The sequence below is a fragment of the Enhydra lutris genome, unplaced genomic scaffold (assembly GCF_002288905.1).
Source record: "Enhydra lutris kenyoni isolate GAN:26980312 unplaced genomic scaffold, ASM228890v2 scaffoldscaffold43, whole genome shotgun sequence".
NCBI classification, from domain to species: domain Eukaryota; kingdom Metazoa; phylum Chordata; class Mammalia; order Carnivora; family Mustelidae; genus Enhydra; species Enhydra lutris.
In genome coordinates, this window is record NW_019154127.1 from 4701534 (window position 1) to 4728517 (window position 26984).

General features: G+C 43.8%; 1 protein-coding gene across 2 annotated transcripts in view; it reads left to right on the top strand.

Annotated features, from left to right (window-relative positions):
- The window catches only part of LOC111155691 (intersectin 1), a 212594-nt gene that overhangs the window by 129101 nt on the left and 56509 nt on the right, over window positions 1-26984 (top strand). Inside the window, exons 17-23 of one of the 2 annotated variants that reach the window (XM_022515992.1) lie at window positions 6343-6470; window positions 9457-9686; window positions 11661-11782; window positions 13457-13471; window positions 20397-20638; window positions 22855-23014; window positions 26278-26483. In XM_022515992.1, coding sequence (XP_022371700.1) covers window positions 6343-6470; window positions 9457-9686; window positions 11661-11782; window positions 13457-13471; window positions 20397-20638; window positions 22855-23014; window positions 26278-26483 — 1103 coding nt within the window. The remainder of the gene's footprint in view (window positions 1-6342; window positions 6471-9456; window positions 9687-11660; window positions 11783-13456; window positions 13472-20396; window positions 20639-22854; window positions 23015-26277; window positions 26484-26984) is intronic. The other variant, XM_022515993.1, reaches the window with a different exon arrangement.

Consider the following 26984-nt stretch of genomic DNA (forward strand, 5'->3'; position numbering starts at 1 on the left):
CTACAGAGAGGGCAGGATTTTCTAGCTCTTCTCCCTCTTCTGTCCACCTGTCTTCTCACCCTTTCACACACACACACACGCACACACACAAATGCACACACACGCCCCAGTGCATTCATCTCTGGCTGTCACATAGTACTTACAATAGATTGATTACCATTCATTCCGTGGGGAACTAGAATTCCTGTTTGGTTGAATAATGACTTCAGATTTAGAATAGTTTTTAAATATGTTTTTAAACATTAATATACCCGTCTCAGAATTTAACTGATCAATATATATATTTTTTGTAATCTACCCATTTTAATGCATCAAAAACAAATACATTTTATAATTTTGTGATGAATGGACCATCAGTTTACTTTGATTTGGGTACAGTTTCTATGTTTTGCAATAGCTGCTTTTCAGATTTTTCCATGCTGGTACAACTTTCCCTGTCCTCACTGGGTTTGTTGATTGGCTTTTTTTTTTTTTTTTATGGCTTTTAGTCTGTTTCATAACCATTTCCTTGGGATATTTTAAAACTATATGTTTAGGGACGCCTGGGTGGCTCAGTTGGTTAGGCGGCTGCCTTCGGCTCAGGTCATGATCCCAGCATCCTGGGATCGAGTCCCACATCGGGCTCCTTGCTCTGCAGGGAGCCTGCTTCTCCCTCTGCCTTTGCCTGCCACTCTGTCTGCCTGTGCTTGCTCTCTCCCTCTCTCTCTCTGACAAATTAAAAAAAAAAAAAATCTTTAAAACTATATTTTTAAACTCAAAAAGCTTTTTAAAAATTCTGATACTGTGTGCTATATATAATCTCCCTGGGTGAGAAATAAAGTGACATATATTTATATAAAAGCATTTCTGCATTTGACTTCTGTACGTATTAGGTTGAGCTAAAACAAACACTTGAAATTTTTGATGCCAGCATCTAGATCAATTTCCTAGTTCCATTTCGTATTAATAGAATGAAGATTTTTATAAGCATAAGAGATGTGTCCTAAACAGCTTTATTTTGATCTAAAATGTTGAGCTCATGAATTTCAAGTAATTAACATATGTTTATTTGGTCTCACGTTTCCAAGAGACAGCCTGAGGAAAAAGCGAGAAGCAGAATAATCCTTCAAAATAATTTAATGACCAAATGAGCAATAAATGTCCATGAACTGCTAGCCTTTCCAGGTCACTATTGCTAGTTAATGTTTTTGTCTCTTCACAAGCATTTATATAAAGTAATGTTTACGAAAAGGCATCCCATACGTATCGTTCTGCTGGATACTTCTCTGTATTCCCAGTAACACCACTTCACATAATACACTTATTTTTGAGTGTTTCTGAGTCCAAATAAAGGATTAATGGAGTTTTTAAGTCAAGGGATTCTGCGCCCCTTGCGTAGCAATAAAACAACTGTCATTAGGAAATTTGAACGCAAGCCATGTTTCTCAGGGCAAAGAAAGAGTTGAATCTTCTGGAGTATTCAATTTGTCCAGCATATTGCTTTTGAAGTACTTTGGCTGTACGCCATAGGATGTCCAAAGATGTTTTATGGTACAAATATCTTAATTCTTTAGGGGAAATGAGTGATTTTTCCCCCCTGAGTTGAAGGAAGAAAGTTTAAAAAAAAAAAAAAAAGGCAAGCTTATTTTCATTTATCTTTGCTAATACATAATGGAATCTTATTTGCCAGCTATCTTCCTATTGTGGTTCCTAATCTGAGTTAGATCAAAGACCTTTCAGAATCCATTAAAATCTCTGAGCCTTCTCTGCAGGAAAAATGGCTGTATACCCCAGTTTTCATGCTGTCTCATAGTGTTCCCAGAGCCAAAGCTTGTTCGTAGACCCTGCTGAAGAAACTGTTACATCTTAGAATTTTAGAGCTAATATTGGTAATAAAGGTCTTATCTCTTTAATTTACATACACTACACATTCTATAGTTTTATTTTTCTTACGTATTTGTAATACATAGCTGAAACTTCTTTGATGCATGTTTAATTACTTCTTCTTGATTAAGAAAGGCATTATACTCTCTTAAGAGGTAATATCAAATTACCATGCACTGTGCCTATGTAAAACACCTCATACCCTTGAATAGAACTCACAGAAGAAAAATCAAAATTACTAAATGAATATCCAAGCAATAAGTGTGATTGTCATAGGGTTATTGATTTTAGAAAAAATTAATTTTAGGAAGAGCCACAAGGGAGGTCATGAATTTTGGTTCTCAGTAATTTCTTATTTTTCTGTTTTTATCTTCGTTAGAATAGAGAAATAACTGTGATAAGACTTAATAGGACGCACAGGGTCACCTCGATGAGGTTGACCACCAGGAAAAGGTGTTAAAATTCATGTCGTGAGGTTTTTCATGGCTTCTTCTCCCAGTGGTTTTGTCGTTTCCTAAATAGATAACTTAATGATACCAGATTTATTTGTCACCTTAGAAATGTTTCCCTGAAGGCATTAAAAGGGTACTCTTAGGGGTGCCTGGGTGGCTCAGTGGGTTAAAGCCTCTGCCTTCGACTCAGGTCATGATCCCAGGGTCCTGGGATCAAGCCCCAAATGGGGCTCTCTGCTTGGCAGGGAGCTGCTTCCTCCTCTCTCTCTCTCTGCCTGCCTCTCCGCCTACTTGTGATCTCTCTCTGTGTCAAATAAGTAAAAATTGGGGCGCCTGGGTGGCTCAGTGGGTTGGGCCGCTGCCTTCAGCTCGGGTCATGATCTCAGAGTCCTGGGATCGAGCCCCGCATCGGGCTCTCTGCTCAGCAGGGAGCCTGCTTCCTCCTCTCTCTCTGCCTGCCTCTCTGCCTGCTTGTGATCTCTCTGTCAAATAAATAAATTAAAAAAAAAAAATCTTAAAAAAAAATAAGTAAAAATTTTTTAAAAAGGGCACTTTTAAATAACTGACTGCACTCGAGTATCTTAAACAGTAGTGTTAAAAGGGAAGGACAGAGCCATACAAAGCCCTCTGTCCCCCACACGAAGGGACTGTACCCCACAAGGCCCATGTCATGCTCAGAAATCTTCCTTCATTCTGTAGATTGCCCTCCTAGAAGTTCAACTTTTAGAAAAAAGTTGTCAAGCTTCGGAATCGTGAATTTTCTGCTTTGTCTTAAGCTCCCAAGTCCAAGGAGAGAGAGGAAGACCTGGGGTGCCTGCCTCTTGGCCGCGTCTCGATCGTGCAGGGCTATGCTCAGCAGTACTTGAATTGGGTGAAGGGAACGATAGAAAAACTTTGCCGTCTTCACCTCTAGATCATGAGATGCCAGGGCCTTCTGTTACCTTATCTGACATCTGTGACTTTATGCTCCTGCCCACTCCAGTTCCTGGGAGGCACTCGAAGCTGCAGCATACATATGAACAGTTCAGGGATGGGCTCAGCCTGGCCTGTCAGTGAGGCTGGCCTCCAAAATAAATGCGGTTTTAAAATTGCAGAATATCTTCCTTCTTGGATATTTGATAAATTTAAAAATTGGTTTTAAAAACTGTCTTATTAATAACATGATTTTCTTCCTGTAGCTTCTTTAAATTCACTTCCTATTGCTTTTTATTTTATTGTGCCTCCTAAGACATTCCTAGCTTTACTGCTGTCTGTCTTGACTTTGTATCTGGTAATTAATGATCTGTAAGTTAACATTCAATCACTAGAGGCCTGTATAGGAAGGAAATATGCACTGTAATTGTTTGGTAAAGTGGAAAACCACTTTTCTTAGGTGCATTGGTACATCACGGGCAGCGTTCATTCCAGTTGCTGTTGTTAAATACTTTGAATATCACTCTGACTAGAGATACATTTTTCCTGGGTAAAGTAATAGCTTTTCTCTTTTAATACATAATCAGGCTCCTGAAAACCAAACTCAAAGGTTTCCTTCCCCTGCCATTTCTAACTCCTTTGTATTTAATTTCAGCTCAGTTATTTTGCTTACTAGTTATGCCTTTTTGGTTTATTCCTATAAGAAGACTAAAACCCTGAATATAAGAGACACTGAAATAAATAAGGACTAATTTTTTTACGTGTTCAGCAGTGTCGAAAAATTTAACGGATCTTAAAGCAGAAAGAAGACCCAGGGGTCATCCACTCTGATTCAGCTGTTGGCCCATGTCGGGGACCTGAGATCAGAATCCAGGTTTCTTTTTTTCCCAGTTCAGTACTTTTGATTGTTGTCTATTGTCGTAAATTATTCTTTCTGAACCTATTTAAGAATTTTATGCAACCAAAGGTGAAATTCTTTTATTTATTTATTTATTTATTTATTTATTTATTTTTAAGGTGAAATTTTAAAGTAAGAAGAAAAGGAAACATTTCAGCCACTTTTCCCCCTTCCTTTTAAAAGGTCTCAGCCACTGGGCTAATGATGGGGCAGGCCATCGCTATCTCTGCAGGACCTAACTTTTGGGTCCCTCTCTTAGGACTGTAGAGATAGATAGATAGATAGATTGATTTTTTTAAAGATTTTATTTATTTATTTGACAGAGAGAGATCACAAGTAGGCAGAGCAGCAGGCAGAGAGAGAGAGGGGAAACAGGCGCCCAGCTGAGCAGGGAGCCCAATGCAGGATCTGATCACAGGACCCTGAGATCATGACCTGAGCCAAAGGCAGAGGCTTAACCCACTGAGCCACCCAGACGCCCCTGTAGAGACTGATTTAATGTCACCCTCTGCAGTTTTCCTTTTCATGTAGATCTATTAACTGAGCCAAGAGTACAGATTACTCTAAAAATCAGAAGTGGCCCCTTTTTTCCTTTTGTCTCTAAAATATCAAATCCAAGCCACATTCCCAGGGCACCCGCCTAGGGCACAGTCCACCACTGTGGACCCTACAGAATTGTTTCTTTCTGCTGCATCCTGCCTAGGTAGTCCCAGTCTTATCTGCTGATTCCCCATCAAAGTCCCTTCCTTCCTTCCTTCCCTGCCTTTCCAGGGCCTACTGACCTCAGTGATTCCCCTGTCCCCCCTCAGTACGATCCCCCCCCTAACTTTCTGATCTCCAGACACTTTTTCTTATATCTCACTGCTTCCTTTTAGGACTTCTCAAAGTCACTTCTGGTTTATAAAATACGCATCCATGTGCTCGCTCTTCATCCTGAGAACAGGGCTTCTGGGTGGCTCAGTGGGTTAAGCCGCTGCCTTCGGCTAAGTCATGATCTCGGGGTCCTGAGATTGAGCACCACGTCGGGCTCTCTGCTCAGCTCTCTCTAGACAGTGCTCTGCCTTTGTTCCATCTCTGAATGAACCTAAAGGGAGGAGTTCAAGGCAGGAGGAAACCTGCCCATTTGGACTTGACTAGTGAACAAGAAGAAGAAGACAGGGTGGTCTTAACTTTAATTCTTATATCTCACCAAAGGGACCCCAGGGCACGGGGGACCAGCCTTAGTTACCCAGATGAAGAAGTCACCTGGAAATGCATCCTTGGCTGTACTGGATACTGACTCATCTGATTTATTGTTGACACAAGCAAGAGGAGTCTTGGCGACTGAATCTGTTAGTGACCATTGGGTTCCTGTATGGAATCGAGGGTTCCCCCTCAACAGGCATTTCTTTATTCTTCACACATCAGGGTGTTTAAACTTCTGACTTGAGTACTTTAAATATCATAAAACACATTTTGTTTCAGTAGTTTGCTAAGGAAATCTCCGTTTTTCCTGGGGACTGATACCAAATGAGGAAGTTGGGTCCAACATGGTGACCGTCATGTTATCGCATTTGTTTTCAGCCTGACTGATGGGTTAGTTTGGAGGAAGTCAACAACTTCATACTTGGATTTAGCAAGAGAAGATGCTCTGGAAAGGTGTGATGTGGTGGGGACAGTCAGGGTTGTGGAGCAGAGGGATGTCCATTTGGTCTAAGGCTGCCTAGCATAAGAAGGGGAGGTTTTAATGGAGGTGGTGTGTGTGTTTTCCAAGCCAGCAGAGGCTGGTGTTGATTCGTTATCAGAAGTACCTCAGGGTTTTTTTTATTGATGATCATCACCGTACCTTAAAACTGGTTAAGTCCATGTCTGTTGCCAAGACTTTTTTTATTGATGATCATCACCATACCTTAAAACTGGTTAAGTCCATGTGTTGCCAAGACTTGAACAACGTAGCTTCTCTAATACCCGTCACTAGCAAGTTCCTTCCAAAGCATGTAATGGAAAATGGTGTAATGTTTTATGACTCACTAAAACACAATCTGGAACAGTTCTTGGAGATCAGTCATGTCAAAATGTAGACTGATTTCAGTTTTCCAAGTTAACATTTTTCAAATCTGTGATGTTTGTCTCCTAAATGGCTAGACTTCCCCACTATGAAAATGCTGCATGCTGATAAACAGTGGAAATGCCTGTCACCTTGTGTCATTACATGAATTGTTTCCTGATTGTTTATAGGAACTAAGAGAAATCCATAATAAGCAACAGCTCCAGAAACAGAAGTCCATAGAGGCTGAACGTCTGAAACAGAAAGAACAAGAGCGAAAAATCATAGAATTAGAAAAACAAAAAGAAGAAGCCCAGAGGTGAGTCTTTTCTTGTGGATTGTGGATCTGGCAGGAAACTTTGAGTATTTATTATACTTTGCAGGGCTTCTGCGAGTACCTACTGACCAGAAATAGCCTTCAGTTGTGTGTGTGTTTGTGTGTGTGTGTGTTTATGCAAGCACAAATACGTGTGTATATAAATCTTTGCATATATAAGTACCCCCCCCCTGAAGTTTTTGGTTAGCTTCCAGAGCTCTCCTAAGCTACTACTATATAGATAAATGGAATTATACAAGGAAATTAGGACACTTGGTATGCTCATTTGCATGCCAATGACCAAAATACGTTTCCAGTTCACAGCCTTTTAATAACAGTGGCTGTCCCAAGCGCTGGGTCTGAAATCAAAGCCCCTGAGCGCTCGCCACACAGGCTTTCTCCAGTAGGGCTGACAGAGTGCCACTCCGACTTCTTTCTCCTTTTCTTCAATTGCAAATTAAACTTGAGTATAAAAGAAGAAACTTTTCTTCTGCTTAGGATCCAGACACATTTTTTTGTTTGTCTTTGTTTGAATATTTGTGTTTGTGGTTTGTTACTTTTACTGGTAACTTTCTGTCCTGAATCGGGGAAATTCATTTATTAACTTTTCGATGTGTCTGATTTTGTTACTGGATATTTGCTTTCTAAAGGTCAATTAATTTTTGACTCAGGAAATAAAAATGACCAAATATTTCAGTGATGCACCATAAATTGTAAAAATTGGTTATTGAAGATAGAATAAAAAGATGAAGATACAGGGGCGCCTGGGTGGGCTCAGTCGGTTAAGCATCTGCCTTTGGCCCAGATCACAATCTCAGGGTCATGGCATCGAGCCCCACATTGGGCTCCCTGCTCAGTGGGGACCTTGTTTCTCCCTCTGCCTGTGCACCCCCTGCTTGTGCTCATGCTCTCTCTATCAGATAAATCTTTTTAAAAAATACCTAGTATATTAAAAAAAAAAAAATGAAGAAATAGAACATGAGGCAGATCATTGACTTTAGTGGGCTGAATGCAGTTAAATTACCCAGAGGGGGTGCACATGTGGGCGTGTGTAGTACAGTTGTCCCTTGAACAACAAGGGGGTTAGGGGCACAGACCCCCCGAGCTCAGTTGGAAATCTGAGTATAACTTCTGACTCTCCCAGAACTTAACTGCTAACACCCTACTATTGACTGGAAGGAAGCCTGCAGATAATAATAAATGGTTGATTAACACATATTTTGTATCTGTGTTACATACTGTGTTCTTGGAATGAGGTGAGCTAGAGAGAGAAAATGGTAAACTTAAAATACACTCAGAGCCCTGTGCTGTCAAACACCTGCATGTAAGTGGACTGCACAGTTCACCAGTGGACAGGAGGGTAGGGTCTCTGGCCAGATTAGAAGACTGTATTATAGTTCTCTTGGGGTATGGTTCAAGGATTCACTTCCTGGATGTGCTGATTACCCCTAACTCCATCCTTTCCTTATCTTCAAAGTGGATAAAACGCTTTGATTATTCACTCTATGCTGCACTGACCTTTAACATTTCTATGGAATAGAAGTCAACACAAAATATCCTAATAAAAAAACGGCAGATTTCCTGCTTTCAGTCATATAAACAGTACCTAAAAATTAATTTCAGAAATTACATGGTTAGACACTATACATGATGACTTTTATTAATAGCAAATATTAAGCAAATTCTGGTCTGCTTTGTTGTTGTTGTTACAATTGACAACATAGACAGGGGATCCCTTCCAAAACACTTTTTTGTTCTTTCTCAAATGATGCTTTGAAAGCAAGTAAAACATTAAAGATTTAAGTTAAAAATTTTACTGCATAAAATTTTCACATGCATACATAGTAGAAATAAATATATGTATATATTTTTTAAAGATTTTATTTATTTATTTGCCAGACAGAGATCGCAAGTAGGCAGAGAGGCAGGCAGAGAGAGAGGGGGAAGCAGGCTCCCTGATGAGCAGAGAGCCTGATGTGGGGCTCGATCCTGAGCCGAAGGCAGAGGCTTTAACCCACTGAGCCACCCAGATGCCCCTAAATGTATTTTTTAAATGGGGAATACAAGCTTTCCTTGTTTATATTATGTTCCTCTAGCAGTTCCCTAATTCCAGGGGATGACCTTCATGCCTTGGCCATGCCACAGGATTAGCAGTTCAGGGTGTAGAGCCTAGAACTGAGCTGCCTGGGATTGAGCCCCAGGCAGGTGTGGCCGTGTGACCTTGGACAAGCCTTTCCACATCTCTGCCTCATTTTACTCCCGTGTAAAAATGGGGACTTAATAGGACCTACTCCCCAGGTGTGAAGGCTCATGGAGCTCATATAGGGGAGCTATATGAGGATATTGCTTCCTTTTGCATGTGAGTTTTCTGATTTTGTAGCCGATGTGCAGTGAGAGAAAAAAAAAAAACAAAACATCCCTGGTCCTGACCTGTGGGCTTCAGGTCAAGATCGTCTTAGACTTCAGGGCCTAGATGATCTGTTCATTGCACTTGTCCCTTCACGTCAGCTACTTGGACACACACAAAGCTTTCAGGTTCGGGAAAAGGCCAGAGACTGATACTTAGTAACAGGATGGCTACTGCCTGAAGGGTTCCAACGAATCTGTTGCATCTGCCCTCAGTTCTGGGGAGCTACGTGTGTTCGTGGGGGTATGCTCTCTCGTCTTCGTTTGTTCCTGTGTGTGTGATGGCTTTTTGCAGTGAAATGCCAGTGTTAACCATCGAGAAGTCTCTGTTACTCTCCCAACCACTTGGTAAAATACATCAGGAATCTTCTTCCTGTGCTTTCCTGAGTCCCGTGACTTTCATCTCCCTCAGAGGCGGAGCCCCGAGAGCCTCTGTCTCACGGGTTCCGATCCATCCGTCTGAGGCACCGTATCCCCTCCACGGGGAGCCTGCCGTTCGCTCCCTGGAGCCTTTTCTGCGGCAGAGCCCACAGCGCGGCCCCGCGCGGGAGCTCCCGGCGGTAACCGAGCGTTTTGTTGACAGGCGAGCGCAGGAAAGGGACAAGCAGTGGCCCGAGCATGCGCAGCAGGAGGACGACCACCCGCGGCCGAGGAAGAGCCACGAGGAGGAGAAACCGCGCAGGGAGGAGAGTGTCAAGAAGAAGGACGGTGAGGAGAAAAGCAAACCCGACACGCAAGACAAGACGAGCCGGCTTTTCCACCCGCACCAGGAACCGGCCAAGCCCGCTGTCCAGGCGCCCTGGTCCTCCACAGGTAGTAGGGGCCAAAAGCCATTCTAGCAAATCCGCTTCCTCTGCTGGGGTCGCGAGGAAGCCCCGCATCTCCGCAGGCCCGGTCTGGGCTCCTTTCACAGAGATGGGTGCGAACGCGGGTCGTTCGTTCAGGCCGCGCCGTTCGTCCTCCGGGCTCATGGCGCGCCTGTTTAATCTGCCACCACGCGCCCCGCCTTTGGTCCCTCTGACGCTGGCATCCAGAGCCTCTGCCCACCAAAGCGGCACGAGTTTCCTTCCCGAGCCCCATCCAGAAACCCGTATTCCGGATTCGGAAAGAACCTGGTGCTTCTCCAGTTCGCTCTTCTGCTCTGGGAATTACTGAGCTGTTCCGGGCACAGGAAGTGGCACCTTTTCCCCTTGCCTTACACTGCCCCTGTCTTCACCGATGCTGCATGAAGCCATGCTTCTGACCTTTTGAAAACTATGACTTTTTTTTCTCTTTGATCAAAAGTTGCCTCTTTAAATCATGATAAATGAAAGCCTTTGAAATGGCTAGAAACAGTCTCTCTCTCTCTCTCTCTCTCTCTCTCTCTCTTTTAAGATTTTATTTATTTATTTGACACAGAGAGAAAGAGCACAAACAGGAGGAGTGGCAGGCAGAGCGAGAGGGAGAAACAGGCTCCCCGAGAGGCAGGGAGCCTGATTCGGGGCTTGATCCCAGGATTCTGGGATCATGACCCAAGCCGAAGGCAGTGGCTTAACCAACTGAGCCACCCAGGTGCCCCCAGTATCTCTTATATCACGTGTAACCTAGTATGTATTTTTGAGATTCTCGTGTGGCTCTGGCGATAACACTCAGCTGAAGAAAGTGACTGTCTTTTCCTTTGTATGGCACATGATACCGATTTTATTTGTTCCATTATCGGCATGCTTTGTGTTTGTGTACAAAAAGAAAAGAAGGAAGCACACTGTTCCATAGGGTTAATTTGTTCCTGTTTATAGGGGGCAGCGATGGGAGTGGGATTCAGAGTTGGGCCCCACATCCAGATGCCTGCAGTCCAGGGAGAAAGGCTGGCCAACAGTTTATGTTTCAATACTTTCTTGGACATGAGAAATAATTCCACCAGTCCTCGATCTTAGGCAATTAGTTTAAATTCCTTATGTTTCCTCCTAGTATAAAATGAGGATTTCTTCTTCCCGTGGTCAGTGGGAAATGTGGCGCCTCCTCTAGTTCCGGACTGCATGAAGATAACACCTTCCCCTCACTGCTTTTCAGAGAAAATAGATGTGTGGCTAAACACCTCCATTTCTAGGGCAAAACCGTTCAGAGGGCCGTGATTAGGTACTATTGAGTGAATCGGAAGTCACACTGTCTTATGCTTGCATGCCTTTTTCTAATAATTTTACTTAAGATCTAAACTATTTTCACGTAAGGTCTGTCATTGGGCTTGTTTGCCCAGCCCTGGGAGATGTGGAGGAGGACTTACTTCCCCGGGGATGATCGATAATAACCGTTGTTGGCGAAGTCAGCATTTAACGTTTTATGTGATTGCTTTGGCGGCCAAAGATAATCAACATTTCCAAGTCTTCTAATGTGGAAAGTTGGGTAGTTTGCTTCCTGCCAGAGCACTTTTCTTCTTGGCTGCCTCATTTTCTCTCATTCTAACCGCTGCATTGTACTCGGCGCCCTGGGTGGGGGAGAGGGGTCCTGATGCTTCCCAGATGTGCCCTTCCAGAACCTCAGCCAGGACCTAAGACAGCCTCACTACGTTCAGCACTGGGACGGCCTCTGTCCAGGGAGCGGCAGCCAGTAACTCTGACGGATTCGAGCTGCCAACGTCAGATTTGGCTCTCCTTCGGTATGAAGTCTGTGCTTCAGAAATCCCTTGAATAGACGGAAAGGGCTCAGATGCTAAGGTCAATAGCAGGGTTGGCTGTTTGGCTTGTTGTTACGCATACGTGTTCCGTGTAATGCTTTATTTTTGTTCCCTTCTCCCCACTGTTTTGTAAATAGAAAAAGGCCCACTTACCATTTCTGCACAGGAGAACGTAAAGGTGGTGTATTACCGAGCACTCTATCCCTTCGAATCCAGAAGTCACGATGAGATCACGATCCAGCCTGGAGACATAGTAATGGTAAGAAAGACTCCAGTCAGAGTGTGATTTTTCTGTCGATGATTAGCATCTGTTCTCCTCTTGCACATTATTTGACAGCGTGAAGTTGTCGCCGAGTGTGAAATCCAGGGTTTTTGAAGTATGGGCTCCATCTTCCTTTCCTATTAGAACGAAAGCTGATGTGTAGAAATGGATCCCAGCATCATTTGAATGGAGGCGTTAAAGAAAATGGGTTCTTATCTCAGCCTTAGCGTGTTTTTAAATCTGTAAAGGTCTGGTAACTTCAGAGTTGAGATTGCTACTTAAATACTATGAATAGTCTTTGAGAAATAGTTCTAAATGCAAAATGCTTGATCATCACCTTCACAGTTGCCAATGAGAACTTTTCTATCTTTGGATCAGTGCATCGTTTTGCCCCTTTAATTGTGAGATCTTCGAATTGCGTGAGGAGTCATGAATCACATACCGTTAATCTGCCTTCTTATCCCACAAATGAGCACATGAAAGAGTTCAGAATTTTGCTTTGTCATAGTTCATTTCCTTGAATTATACTAATAGTTAAATTGAATCGTGTGATTGTAACTGAGACGATAGTACCAGTTTGAGATATAGTAAAGGCACGTGGTTGACCTAAATTATTTTCTGCAAGAAAACAATAGTTCTTCCGCCTGGTTCATAACCTCAGAAGTAGGAGCCACAAAAGTGGCCAAACTTTGCATTACTGTTGGTAGTTTTTGTTTGTTTAAAGATGAAGATGGTTCCAGATTGCAAAAGAATGCTGAGGGAGACAGACAGGCTTGTGGTGCCAGTAGTAGGTGTCTTTGAAGTTGAAGGTTAACGCTCAGGTCATTGCACTGTTACTCACCTGTACATCTTGCATGTATACATCAGACCTCTGCGTGGGGACCCTGTGATCCTTCCTGAGCCAAAATATATAGAAAGAACAGTGTGTTTCGTCTTCAGAGATCTCAGTCCTATCTCCCCTTCATTTCTGACATTTTTTTTCTCAAATTATCATGGGCTTGTGTGAAGACCTGAGTGGCAGCGTCACTCACTGGTTACAGAAATTACTGCTAGGTTCTGTGGCGTGGGTAGGGCGCTCTGAACACATGGATGGTATCGCTAGCATCTTGTTCAGCCCTGACTCTTTCCCACGCTGTATTTTCTAATAGCCCAAAGCAGCTTTACTCATGCTGCCTCGTCTTTGAAATGGTGCGGCTTTTAAAGCCTACGAATTGGAAAAAAATAAATTAATTAATTAAATAAAATAAAGCCTACGAATTGTTAAAATATATAAAAATACCATACTAAGACTCTAAACCTTACGAAAGGACAATGTGACATCAGAGAAGACCTCGTTACAAAGTTGTTTCTTTACACTAAAACGAAAAAAGATCCTAAGGTTTTTGAAACTGGATTTTGTTGCAACACAAGATACAGAAAAGTAGGGCGCTCACTTCGTGAGATTAGGAAGTGTTACAGATGTTACAGTAAGGAAGTGCTCTAGATGATTTGTACTTTAATGAGAAAATGTTGCTATATTTTGGAAACATAGTCTTATTACAGGGATATTTTTCCTCAGGCTGGCTAACCACCAGCTTGACTAGATGAATAGAGTTTAGATGTGCTGTAAAAATAAAACATTTCATTAAACATATTTTGCCTTGCTTTCAAACCTTTGCTTTCCTGGTGGAGGTTAAAGGGGAATGGGTAAGTCTGTGTGACTGTCAGGAAGTCTGCATCTTATTAAATGTTTTCTTCTTTTAAATCACTTTAATTCTGTGTAATGTGTAAGTACACATATCTTTGGGTGTTGTCGTGGCAGTACAAATATGTTTTGAGTTTGTGTAGTAGGTTTTGCTTTACCAAAAAAAAAAAAAGGAGGTATAAAAGTTTGTGTACTGAATTTCTCTTCGCTAGATTCCGTTTAAGGACTAACCTGAAGGCTGTGTATTTGGCAAATTATAAGGTTAAGTCTCCATCGCAGGCTACAGAAAAAAATAAGTTCCAGGTAGTTTAAATTTAAAAGTTAAATTTCTTAAAAAAAAAAAAAATTTTTTTTTTAAAGGAGAATATGGGAATAATTTCCTGGCAACGAAATACCTTTCTGAGTTAAAACCAGAAGCCATAAATGGTAAAAATGGGCAGTTTTGACAATATAAAGTAATTAAAACTTGCATATTGCAAAATACATCCACATTATATAAAGACTAAAAATTAATACGAAAGAAACCCAAAACTTACAAAACTTGTCCAAGGATATGAAGAGATGTTCACACATGAAGAAAAGTATATTGATTTTAGAAATATACAGAAAGTCTTTATCTCATTGGTGATCAGGAAATGCAAGTTAAAAAAAAAAGCAGATAGCATTTTTCATTTCCGACCTGAGCAAGTTTGAAGGTTTCATAATAGCCAGCTCTGTCAGGAGTGCAGGAAAGTAGATGAAATACGCACTGTCAGCACGGTTGTATGAGTTGACTAAGCTATTTGAAAAGCAATTTGATAATACCTGTTCAAATTTAAAATTCTTACTCCCCTTCACCCAGAAATTCTGTTACTCTCCCTCCTCTAGACAGTTTTTCGGCACATGCGCAAATACGTGTGTAGACAAACGTTCACTGCAGCGTTGTTGGCAAAAACAAAAAAGGAATAGCCCCATATAAGTAAGAGTGGTTTAGATAAATTATGATACAGCTAAGCAGGAAGATTTAAGATGTGAAAAAAAAATTACATAATCTACGTATACAGATAAGCTCGCCAGTTACAAAAAACAAAAACAAAACAAAACAAAAGAATATGAACAGTATAATTGCATTTTGGTTAAATAGAAATCTGTGTATGTATATATGTGAATGTTTCTGTGTGTGTGGTTAAATTCTTGAAATACAGGCATGAAACCGTGAACATTGGCTACTGCTTGGCAGTAAAGAAGGGGCTTTTGTGTTTAATTTTTTGTACTTTTATATTATTTTCATATTTACAAACGTACTAACATTTGTAATTTTTAATGGAACACTGAAAATAAATCCAGCTTTGACAAGCATAATAGAGGAGGAGTACTCAGGTCTGGAATGGTGTTTGCTTTATCTCAGATGTCCCAAATATGTCATGAAGGATGAAATTATACAGCTAGACATAATTTACTGGTTTGATGAGGGGACAGCAGCCATGTCTCCTACTACACAATGCAGCATTATACCCCAGATGGCATCCAACTGTATTGTCTTCGTGAGATTAAGGATCAGCACAAAATAAAAACATGGAAACTAACGTGATAGTAACAATTTTTTTATTCCCTGAAGTTTGAGGTTAAGAAACATGATCATGAAAATACGTATTAGAACATTACTATCAATCTCTTGCTTGACTAATCAGGATTTAACTTATTTTTGTGGGCATAATCATCAGATCCTTTATTTCTCAAACTATAGATTAGTTGACTATCCTGTTAGATTTCAGAAATCTAACGTTTCCTTTTTTAACGTCGTCAATCTTGGAGGGAGGCTTAAAAAGTCTTTTGTTTTTAAAAAAATCTTAACTGTCAGTCCAGTTTTCTCCAAAAATATTTTTTTCCCCACGGTTGACTAAAAAATTAAAGTGGTATCTTGTCTGTAGTCCTGTTCTAAATATTGTTTATAATAGAAAGAAATATAAGATGATGTCTACCATTCATATGTTTAAAATCTTCGTAGAAAAGTTGGGAGAAACACATGAAAAAGCCAGTATTTGATGAAGTTCTCAATGAATGTTTGCTAGCTCTGCTAGAAAAGAGGAAAGGAATCAGAATGGACTGATATGCTCAGGGAAGAACTTACTAATGGAAGCTTCCTCATTTGACCTTGAGTTTGACAGCTAGAACTTAGATACTGTGAACACTGATGGCTCGTCTTCTGATCCGGAGGTCCTGGTACTTGGAGGGCAAATAGATCAAATTTGACATCCGTGATGCATTGGAATAGCGTTAGAAATTAGAAGAGGGGCTCTTGGCTGGCTCAGTCGGGAGAACATGCGACTCTCGATCTCAGGGTCATGAGTTCAAGCCCCATGTTGGGTGTAGAGCTTACTTTAAAAAAAAAAAATTAGAAGGCTTTTGCTTACTTCCATTTTGTTGACATTTGTCTTAAGAACACAGGCTGATGATAACTCAGCAGGTCTGGGTGGCATAGGGCTGAGGACATTAGAACTGGTCAGGGAGCTTAAAGTAAGCATTCCAGGGCTCACCACCAGAGACTCTGGGAACTTTACTCTGTATACAGGATTCAGAATCTCCTCCAGGTGGTTCTGTTAGGCAGTCACTTTTGGGAACCACCACTCTAACCTAATGCATTTTTCCTGTCAAGACTAATTCTCAAGTCATTTCTGAAACATATCCTCTTGGAAATATCCCCGAAAAGGATACTTCTTTAGTGGTTGTCAGCCATCAGCCAGTCGAGTTCATTCTGAAGATTATCTTTTAATTTGGTTTTATTCCTATAACATTAAACTCATTGTTTTTCCTTGTTTTCTCTTGAGGGAGATTTTTTTAAAATAATAGTATCTTTTCTTTCCTGCCTTCCTTCAACTTCCATAACCTTTTACATCTGAGGTTGGCTTGTTTAGTAACAATTGGCCATTGTATCATCACTGTTTGGAGGGATGAGTACACGCCCGATTCCAGGAGGGGGCCAAATGTGGCCCCCTGGCTGTTTCATAGTAAAGTTTTATTGGAACACAGCTGGACCCGCTCATTTGCATATTGCCTTAAGCTGCTTTTGTGCTACAAGGGCAGAGTTGAGTAGTTCCTACAGAAGAAAGATCTGATGACCTCTAAATTAGAGCTTCAGAAAACAATTTTAATATTCCTTTTTTTATTTGACAGACAGAGATCACAAGTAGGCAGAGAGGCAGGCAGAGAGCGAGAGAGAGAGGAGGAAGCAGGCTCCCCACTGAGCAGAGAGCCTGATGTGGGGCTCCATCCCAGGACCCTGGGATCATGACCTGAGCCGAAGGCAGAGGCTTTAACCCACTGAGCCACCCAGGTGCCCCCAGTCTTAATACTCGAACCCGAAAGTTTTGGGAAGACCGTGTATTTCCAGGCTGGCAAATGCAGGAACCATGTGCTGCTCCCCGTGCTGCTCAGCACATCCCAGGCAGCCCCACCAGCTGCTCTGAGTCAGCACAGTTTAAATCTCTTTGCTGTCCTCCTCCTGTGTCATGCTTGCGAAGGGAGAGGGACTTTCTCTTTCCCTTCTTTGCGACAAGGTCAGAGATTTCAGAAATATGCTGCCTGATGAATCTGGCAGCCGCGAAGCATAGAAACATTGAGAAAAGAGACGATAGTATCGGGCTTCAGCCATATGTACTTACTTGAACCTCATAGCTGCCGTGTGCATTTTACTGTTGCATCCAAGCCCTGCATCAAACAGTGGATATTAACATCCTGTAGAATAGATCGGTAACATTCGAGACATGTTCGCAGTATCTGGGGTTGTGTTTCCCTTTTTGATGATGTTCCACTAGAATGACCCCAAATGCTTTGAGATGTTACAGTGGGGCTGCTTAAATGAAAGTGTATTAAGACCAGTATTGTTACTATTTCCGATCCCCCTGACTTAGAGCCCCCAGTAGATGAATCTACTTCATGTCCATTTAACTCCACATTACAGCCAGCCCTGTTGCAAAATTTGTATGCCTGACTCTTGCTCTGTTCTAATCTTATGTACTGTTTCTCCACCATTGGGTTGGCATTTTGAGTCGAGTTTCCCAAATCCGGGAAGAAGTATTTCTCCTTTTCATATGAGAACCTTTGTACTTTTTCTAAGTGGTTAATGTTAAGAGTGAATTTTTCTTATATCCTCTGAATCTTAAAATTAAGTTATACATTAAAATTGATGGATTCCTTTAAAAGCAAATCAGGCTAATTAAGACTATTGTTCTTTCTAAGTTGACCAGTGTATTTCCTTGGTTAAAAGGGAAAAACTGATGGGGGACCTCCTGTTGGCACAGATAAGAGGCTGATGTAGCACCATGTCTGCTTCCTAAGTATACAGAACAGAACAGGGCTGGGTGTGATCAGCTACTTGGGGTACAAGCTAGACCTGCCTATGGGACTTCACATCCAATTCCAGATGTTGGTCCTAAAAGTCCTGTGAAGCAGGTAAGACCCTTTGTGTCAAGGGAATGACAGTAACACACAGAATATAATTGAGTAAAGCAGCAGACCTTTGAGAAGGTCCTACTGCTTGGACAGATGAGTAGCAGTTCCAGACAGGCCATGATCCAGGATTGAACTCCAGCCCCTTTTTGCTGCTGGCAAAAAGGCAAACACAGAGGGCCGGGGGTTCCAGGCAGGTTCCTAGAGCAGAGAGTGCCCCATACAGAAAACCAGGGATGCAGAAAACCAGGGATGGTTCCCTACAGTGAAGGTAAAGACTAGGCTCTTAGAATGGGACCGAAGCCCAAATGAGAGAGCTTCAGTACAGGCTGAGAGCGGGACAACGGGAGAGGTGGCTTTTAAAACTCTATCATTAAACACTTCTCACATGCCAGGCGGCATTTAAATATTTCACAATTCTCATAGGCACCATAATGAGACAGGTACTGCTGTCCCCATGTGACAGATGAACTTGAGACACCAAGAGATAGTTGCCCATAGTCACCTGGTTAATAAACGGTAGAACCAGTATTGAAATTGGGGTAATCTAGCTCAGAGCTCTACTCTTAACCATTACCCTTCGCCGTCTGAGGCTAAGTCCCTTTGTCAGGCTCTCGTTCCTTCCTCACTCACTCCTGCCTGACGTCACCTTGGTCCTAGAACAAGGGGTGGAGGGGGTTGGGAGCTTGACTGTTGTTGAACCTGCCCAGGAGTTGGGGATCCCCCAGCACAATCTGGCTTCAAAACAACTGTTTCCATTGTAGAGCTGTGGCGATGTTTTAAGTATGTCATAATATCACCAATAAATATAAATGAAGAAGGAAAGGCGTTTAGCCATTTGCATTTTGCATAAAATCCAAGTGGAAAAAAAAATGTCATCTCAAATCTTCATCTAGAGAAACAGTTGGGGCTGCCCAGAAAAAGAAACGTAAGCACAAAACAGTGCGGGGGACTTGAATGAGAAGTGGCTAATGTGTTCACGTCTGATGTAAGCCTTAGCAAGACTATCAGAACTGTAAAGCCAAAAATAGAACCTCCAAAGCAGTATTGCTCTTTATCTTGGGGAAATCCTTGGAACGTGCTCAGTTTTAAAAATTGCTTTTACCCCAGACAGTAAGGGTTCCTTAAGGTGGAGCAGCGTGCCAGCATCTCCTGCTCACTGGAAGTTTCATAAGTAAATTGTAGAGCTAAATTGTAAGCTGTGCAATTCGACTTTTTCCGGCCCATCCCAAGCATGTTTGAAATTCAAGTATGCTAATAAACGTTGCACCAACTCTGCACTGAATACAGGTGGTAGATGTTTGGTTTTGTAGTTTGGGGCTTTATTTTTTATTTACTTATTTATTTTTCCTGTGTATTTGAATGAGTTAGAAGACTGGTATTTTTTCTGTTTTTTCCAAAATCATTGTTAAGATCCTGCCTACTCATTTCTATGATTTCTGAAAAGCAACATTAATGTCTGTTGAAGTGTCCAATGTTTTACCTCCTCGGGCAGTATATATTAAGGGAGAAAAATAAGATAAGGTCTCTGATAGACCCTTATTTGATACAGTAATGAAAACAGTTTTCTAACAGTGCGCCTAATTTTCCTCTAAAGTCGTTCTCCTGTTGCTTATAAAATAGTGGGGGTAACTCATAAAGATAGGTAGAACCATCCTGGTGACTGGGAAGGATCCTTTTAGGTTAGAATTAAAATGCAAACATTAAAAGCACTTGATATAATAACGTCTGTGAGAGTTTTAAACAGCAGAATTCTGTATTCTCAAGTGCATTTTTATGATATTAAACTTATATAAAAGAAAAACACAGGACCTTAATAAAATTGGCCGTTGCCATGAATAAACTCTAATTTAATTTAAATTAGATATATGATGAGGAAATTAAAGAGCTTTTAGGTGGGTTAACAGCATCTTTTCTTCCCGTGGAAAAAATCTAAGATATCTAAGACGGTGTTTTCATCTTTCTCATCCCTGTACTCAACAGATACCGCTTAGTTATTAAGAGATTTTTAGAGTACCGGGTTAATGTTGATGGCACCATTTGGTTTCAGCTTTAAATCATAAGCCCAAGTCAAATTATTTCTTAATAATTCCATGACCTCCTGAGTGATGAAGTCTGTCACATCACTTTCCAGTTCAAGGTAACTAAGAATTTCAACTATGGGCCTGAGGGCTTGAGTCACTTTATCTTAACTGCCATTGCTAGGAAAGTGGGGAGGACATTTTAAAAAAAGAAAGAAAAGGGCAGAAAGAACGAGAACTTGCATCACAGCACATATTGTTTGTTCAGAGTTAATGTTTAGAGACCGTTTTCCCAGACACGGAGAGGATAATAGGGTGAGGAGGTATCCGTGCGGTGTGTCTGTCCGCGCGGTGTGTCCGTCCGCTGGGGTCAGAGGCTTGGGGCTTGGTCCCTGGTCCCGGGTCCCGGGAGAGCGCCTGGTGTCTTCAGGGGCTAATTGAGCTCCAGGGCGGTTAAACTTTGTGACTTTTCCTGCAGGTGGATGAGAGCCAAACTGGAGAACCGGGCTGGCTTGGAGGAGAGCTAAAAGGAAAGACAGGATGGTTCCCTGCAAACTATGCAGAGAAAATCCCAGAAAACGAGGTTCCCGCTCCAGTCAAACCCGGGCCTGACCCGACCTCCGCCCCCGCGCTGGCCGTGCGCGAGCCCCCGGCTCCTGTGGCAGTGACCGCTCCGGAGCCCTCCGCGACCCCCAACAACTGGGCTGACTTCAGCTCCACGTACGTGTAGGCTCGCTCAGTTTTCTTTCCAATGTTGTCACGGTTTGGGGCTGTACCTCTGCGCAGAGGGGCGGGCTTATTCCGTCACCCCGTTCCCCGACCCCTCTACTAGCGGACTGGGTGGGATGCGCTTGGCGCCCCGCAGTGAGCCGTCCGGGCACATGCGACATCGGGCCGCTCGTCTCACCGCGCTCGGAGCTGGTCTGCAGCTCTCCTTCTGGGGGAAGAAACGGAGAAATGCCATTTCCTAATCTGACACCCAGGGCAGTCAGCACAGAGAGTCATTTCCTGCCTGTAACCAGCCCTTTTTTTTGCTGGTTAGAAACAGAAATTGAATTAATTGTCACATGGTTTTGAACAGGATAGAAAGCTGTTTCCTTCAAAGCTTTGCTCTGTTCTCTGTCATTGGTCTGGTACACACGTGTCAGGCGGTGCCCTGGGTCATTGGGAAATGGCCTTAGAAACTGCGTGTAAGCAGAGGTTTGAAATGATGGAGGAAACCGCTGTCCACGCTTACATATAGAGGACCGTCATCTATGTATGCAGTTGTTGAATACTATTTTATTTATTTTTTACTCTTTTTTTTAAAAGATTTTATTTATTGACACAGAGATCGAGAGCACAAGTAGGCAGAGCAGCAGAGAGAAGTAGACTCATGAGCAGGGAGCCTGACGCAGGGCTCCATCCGAGGACCCTGAGATCATGACCCGAGCCGGAAGCAGACGCTTAACCAACTGAGCCACCCAGGCATCCTATAAAAGTGTTTTAGACAAGCAGTCAAGCAGGAGTGATTTGAGTAAGAAGTAGCTTACTTAATTTTTTTTTTTTCTTAAGTCTAATCATCTTTGAAAAGAAACAGATGGAAGGCCAGGAGTCAAGACATAAAGCTAGAGAAAGATCAGATGGCTCAGACGGGAGAAAAGTGTGGTGATCAAGGGCAGAGAAAGTGGAGGGAAGGATGGAAGGAACAGCAAGTTTTTGATACTCTTATTTTCATACAAAAGGTTGCAGATGCTAAGAAAGGTTCTCCCTATCTAGCCTCTGCTGAAAAGTAGTCTGCCTTTTTCATTTTTATTTTTTAAAGATTTTATTTATTTGACAGAGAACACAAGTAGGCAGAGAGGCAGGCAGAGAGAGAGGAAGGGAAGCAGGCTCCCTGCTCAGCAGAGAGCCCGATGTGAGGCTCCATCCCAGGACCCTGAGATCATGACCTGAGCCGAAGGCAGAGGCTTAAACCCACTGAGCCACCCAGGCGCCCCAAGTTCTGACCTTTTTTTAAACGAAGACTAACATAGAAGACAAATACTTTGTTTTCTAAGATTTTATTTTGCTGTGGTCCAGTCATTGTGACTCTCTCCTGCGATACATGAGTGGTGTGTACTTCTCCTGCTATTATTATGGGCGTCTTATTTTCAAAACCCAGAATCAGGATCTGCAGTCTCACAAAGGAATTATTTTTTTAATTTTTAATAGAGACAGACAGACAGGAAGGGGCAGAACTCCATCCCCAGCCCAGCTCCATAAGCAGGCTCCATCCCCAGCCCAGAGCACAGCATGGGGCTCCATCCCATGGCTGTGAGACCATGACCTGAGCCGAAATCAAGAGTCGGACGCTTAACTGACTGAGCCACCCTGGCACCCCTCAAAGGAATTATTTTGATTTTCAAATGTGTTTGTGTCTCAAAGACGTGAAGAGTAAATTACGTTTGGATTTGCGTTCGCACAGATATGTTTATTTAACATTATACAAATCACAATATTAAAGCAGTCCCTGAGATCCAGCATGCCTGGTAGCTATAAGGATCCCAGTTGTCATTACCCTGGTGACCAGACATGTGGCCTGGGTTTTGCTGTGGGTTGGAGGGGACAGAGAGACGGCATTAAGCGCCATCTGCGAAGCTGGCCTGTTTTCACAGGTGCTGCCTAACTTCTTTTTTGCTGGCTGTACTGTTGTTTTTACAAATGACAAAGTGGCAGAATATTGTTCCCATTTTATCAATGAGGGAATGGAGATCCAGAGAGACGCTGTCATTTGCCTGAGGCTCATCACTAGGGCGTGAAGCTCGGAATCGAACCCGAGTCGGAACCTCTTTCCACCCTGTCTTGTTTGTGAATTTAGAAAGCCCCATAAATGCAGTGGGTCTCTGTCTGCCGTGGGTGAGAAGCGGGCATGTAGGAAGGACTTGCTTCTCATGGTGGCCTATGTTTCCTTCCAGGTGGCCCACCAGCACGAACGAGAAGCCAGAGACAGACAACTGGGATGCGTGGGCCGCTCAGCCCTCGCTCACTGTCCCAAGTGCCGGCCAGCTAAGGCAGAGATCAGCATTTACTCCAGCCACGGCCACTGGCTCGTCTCCGTCTCCTGTTTTGGGCCAGGTAAGGGCAGTCGGTGGGAGTGTGAAGTCCCGGCCTGCTGGACCCAGTACCAGCACATTCGGCAAGTGCATCTTGACAGTGTTATTTCTACGTATCCGGGTCGGGTGGCAGCGTGAATTCGGTTCACGTTTTCTCAGTAGTGTTAAGGAGTTGGGAGAGTTCCGAAGAGGGTAATCTCCTGCACACGTTGACAGGAAGGGGCATTTGAACAGCATCTTGATTTTATTTGGTAGAGGGGCGGGCTGGCCTGTCAGCCGGCGGGTACTGTGAGGAGAGTAGGTAGGACAGAGGGTTTCAGGAAGAGCTTGGGCCAGTCGATCTGGGGAGACCAGTGAGTAGATATCGGAAAAGATTGGTTGATTATAGGTGAGCGGGATAAAGTAGTTGTTCTGAATATTACTACTCCATACAGTAAAGCAGCAGTTGATGTACTACAGTAAAGATAAGGGAAGGGAATGTCTACAGATAATCGAACAGAGCAAATGCCTGTCTGGCAGGCACTTGGGAGCGGGGGACAGTGTCTGACCTGGAGCAGCTTCGTGGGGAGGGGCAGGCAGAGGACTTGGGGCAGCAGCGACCGTTAGGCAGGACGGAGTCACACTCTGTTGGAGCCAAAGGAAAGGAAAGCGGTCACAGATTGAGCCAAAGATTTCACCTCAGAGAGAAACGGGGGCACAAGAGAAATTGATTTCTAGTGGGAAGGAGAATCCGGGTTGTAGATGTGTTCAGTTTAAGGTGAACGTGGGGCACCATGTGGGCCCATCTGACAGGCAGTGGGGACGTAGATCAGCTTGAGGCCACGGGTGAGATCTTCAGAAAGGGTGTGTGTGTGTGTGTGTGTGTGTGTGTGTGTGTGTGTGTGTATTCTCCGACCTGGGAGAGGAGGAGGAGCTCCCGCCCAGAGGGGTTCCTTACCTTTGCTTCTGTCCCAGCTCCGCTGTTTGCAGAAAGGGGCTTGGTGATCAGGGCAGAGAGCAGTCAGTGTGGCAAGAAGAGTGTACCTGTGACTTGGGAAGGGATAGGAGCAACCGTTTGCGAAGGGCTGGGGAAGCAAAGAGCGAGTGGAGAGGTTTGTGACCCCGAAGTCACAGGAGCAGAGCAGAGGGAGGGCGCCAGGGAGAAGGGGGCCACCAAGTCAGGCACTGAGAACTTCATGGTGGAGGGTGGGAACCGTGTGCAGGGTGCAGAAGGAAGACAGGATTCTTCTTCTGGGAGAGGGAAGGTGAGGAGAGACTGGAAGAAGATAAAGGAGAAAAAGGAGTTCAGGGGGGACCGTGTGGCCGCGCTCTTGGGAGCGGACCCTGAGGGCTGCAGAATGTGCAGAATCAGCCAGGAAGAGTGAGGGACTTCGGGGCTGGATTTAAGCTGAATGTGTGACCGGTCATCCCTGCACTTTGTCTCTGCTCTTTGCCGCCACACTTTACAGCCTGGGATTAGAAACAGCGGGGAAAAAAGCAAAGCTGCTACTGTGATCATTATTACCATCACAGCAACGCTGTGGATAGATACATTCCACTTCCTTAACCTTTTAGAGGAAGGGTTTCTGTTACAGTGTGGAAACCAAGGCCTAGGGAGAGGAAATAGTTGTCCAAAGTCACGAAATGAGTAAGTGACACGCATGGGGTTCCAACCCTGAGGCCAGGCTGTGTTCGGCTGGCCCTGGGCTGGGTTATTTGCTTGTGTCCCTGCAGAAAGGTCGACAAGGCAGGCACAGGGATGGTGTCTCAGGGGAAGGGTTCATGAGACGCTAGTGAGGACTCAGCCAGTCGAAGTGGCTTGGCAGAGGGACGGATAGAAGCAGCCGGGAAAATTGGACAGCGCAGAACAGCGCAAGCCAGTGGGCCGTGGGGACGGGGAGCTCCTGGGAACCCAAGGAAGGAAAATGGGAGGCAGAGACTCTGTGGGATTTGAAAGAGTGTGGAGCCGAGATGGAAGGGAGGAGGGACATCGCAGGTTTAAGAAGGTGAGGTCCCAGAAAGATGGGGGTGGAGAGGTGGGCCCCATGGCCACTGGGGTATTTGACCTGTGTCAGTGCTCACCATCGAGCGTCGCTAGGAAAATGTCTTCTAAAGGCAAGTACATGTTGGTTCTGAATGAGCTGTCTTTGGCCATTATCCTTTGTTTCTGTCCATTTTCACGTGATGGAAAGTTGACCTATTTTTTTAGCATTATCTTAAGATATTGTAATGGTTTTATGTTACGGTTTTTAAAAAGATAATGAATGGCTCACCCTGCCTTTCCAGCCACATCTCCTTCTACACCCCTCCATGAAACTAGGCTCCACGCACCCCAGGATTGTGCTCCTCTTCCCGGACCCTTTGCAGTGCGCCGCCTCGAGGCCTTTGCCGGTGCTGTGCCCTCGGCCTGGAATGCCCTTCTTCCGAAGCCCTAGCTCGCACAGTCCTCCTCGCCCTTCGAGGCCCGACTCCAGTGCCGCCTCCTCTGTGACATTGTCCCTGTTGCCCTCAGGCAGAATTCCTTCCTGTTTGCTCTGTGTTCCCGCAGTGAACAGTTGGAGCCTATGTGTGGTAGATTTTATTCTGCCAAGGGCTGTGGACGGCTGCGCATGTCTCTTTCTCCTGCGTTAATTGTGAAGGCTTTGCTGAGAATATCCTACTGTCCCTTTTTATGGTGCTTTGTGGTTAATAAAGTCTTTTAACCTAAATTATTTTGAGGAGCCAGAGATGGCGTTTCATTCCTCTTTGTAACCACGTTGGCATGTAGACGTTCACAGGGGATCACGAGGCATTTACGCCCCGTGTCTCTAAAAAGGAGCTAAAACGAGCACAGTCCAACATGGGGCATATTTTCCCATGTCCACCTGAACTCAGTACAATCCCTTACCCTCTGAGATTCCATACCGTTTCCGCTCCCATATCGGTCTTCCACCAAATGTCCAAATGCTTTTGGAAATGCGGGAGGGGTGCCCTGGGCCACTTGGGTGTTAAGGTGGAACCAGACAAAAGAGGCACAGGGCCAGGTGCCACAAAACATATATGACCTCCTGGCTTGGTTAGAGGGGGTGTTCGAGATGGCCAGACAATGGAGGCTGGCAGGTTTTCGCCTCTTGTTTTGAAAAGAAGTGATTCCCACGACACAGGGACGCATCTGGCCCCCATGCTACACTGAAGCAGGACCCTTTGTGGCCGTGTATGCGCCCATGTGCGCTGGCTGGAAAGGGGCGTTGGTGCCAGCGCTGATGTTGCCGGAGTTGGTAACCAATCACGGAGTAACGAGAGGTCCTTTATGTGTTTCCACACAAGGGCGAGAAGGTGGAGGGACTACAGGCCCAAGCACTGTATCCTTGGAGAGCCAAAAAAGACAACCACTTAAATTTTAACAAAAATGATGTCATCACCGTCCTGGAACAGCAAGACATGTGGTGGTTTGGAGAAGTTCAAGGTCAGAAGGGTTGGTTCCCCAAGTCTTACGTGAAACTCATTTCAGGGCCCATAAGGAAATCTACAAGGTATTTTTGTGTTTATCTGCTTCTGTTAGATGAAAACAATGTTAGGCATTAAAGTATTGCTTGCACTGGTTAAGCTTCACAGTTGGGGTTGCGGGATAATTTTGTCTTCCGGATCCTCTAACTACAGAAGTTAGGGGCTGTGCCTGCAGAAGGCAGCCTCTGTCAAATAAGTGGTAGTTTCTTTCCTACACGTGTGGAAGGCTGCGTATCTTGTTTTTCAGTGACGTCTATAAGAGGGAATTCTACTCTGAGACCTGGAACATTCTTGTGGATTTATTGCAGACTATGCCTCTATTCGTGCGTAGTACCCAGTACTACACCAGATACACACGAAGACTTAGAGGCTCAAAACATTTGGGGAAATAACGGAATGAATGAATTCTCTCTTTTGTTAGGAGCTTTAGAGCATGGCTCTTCTAACATAAAAGTTGTAGTTCAATTATTGCGATCACATAGGTGCTCAAAACAAATTATGAGCGTCAAGGAGAGAAAAATGGCAAA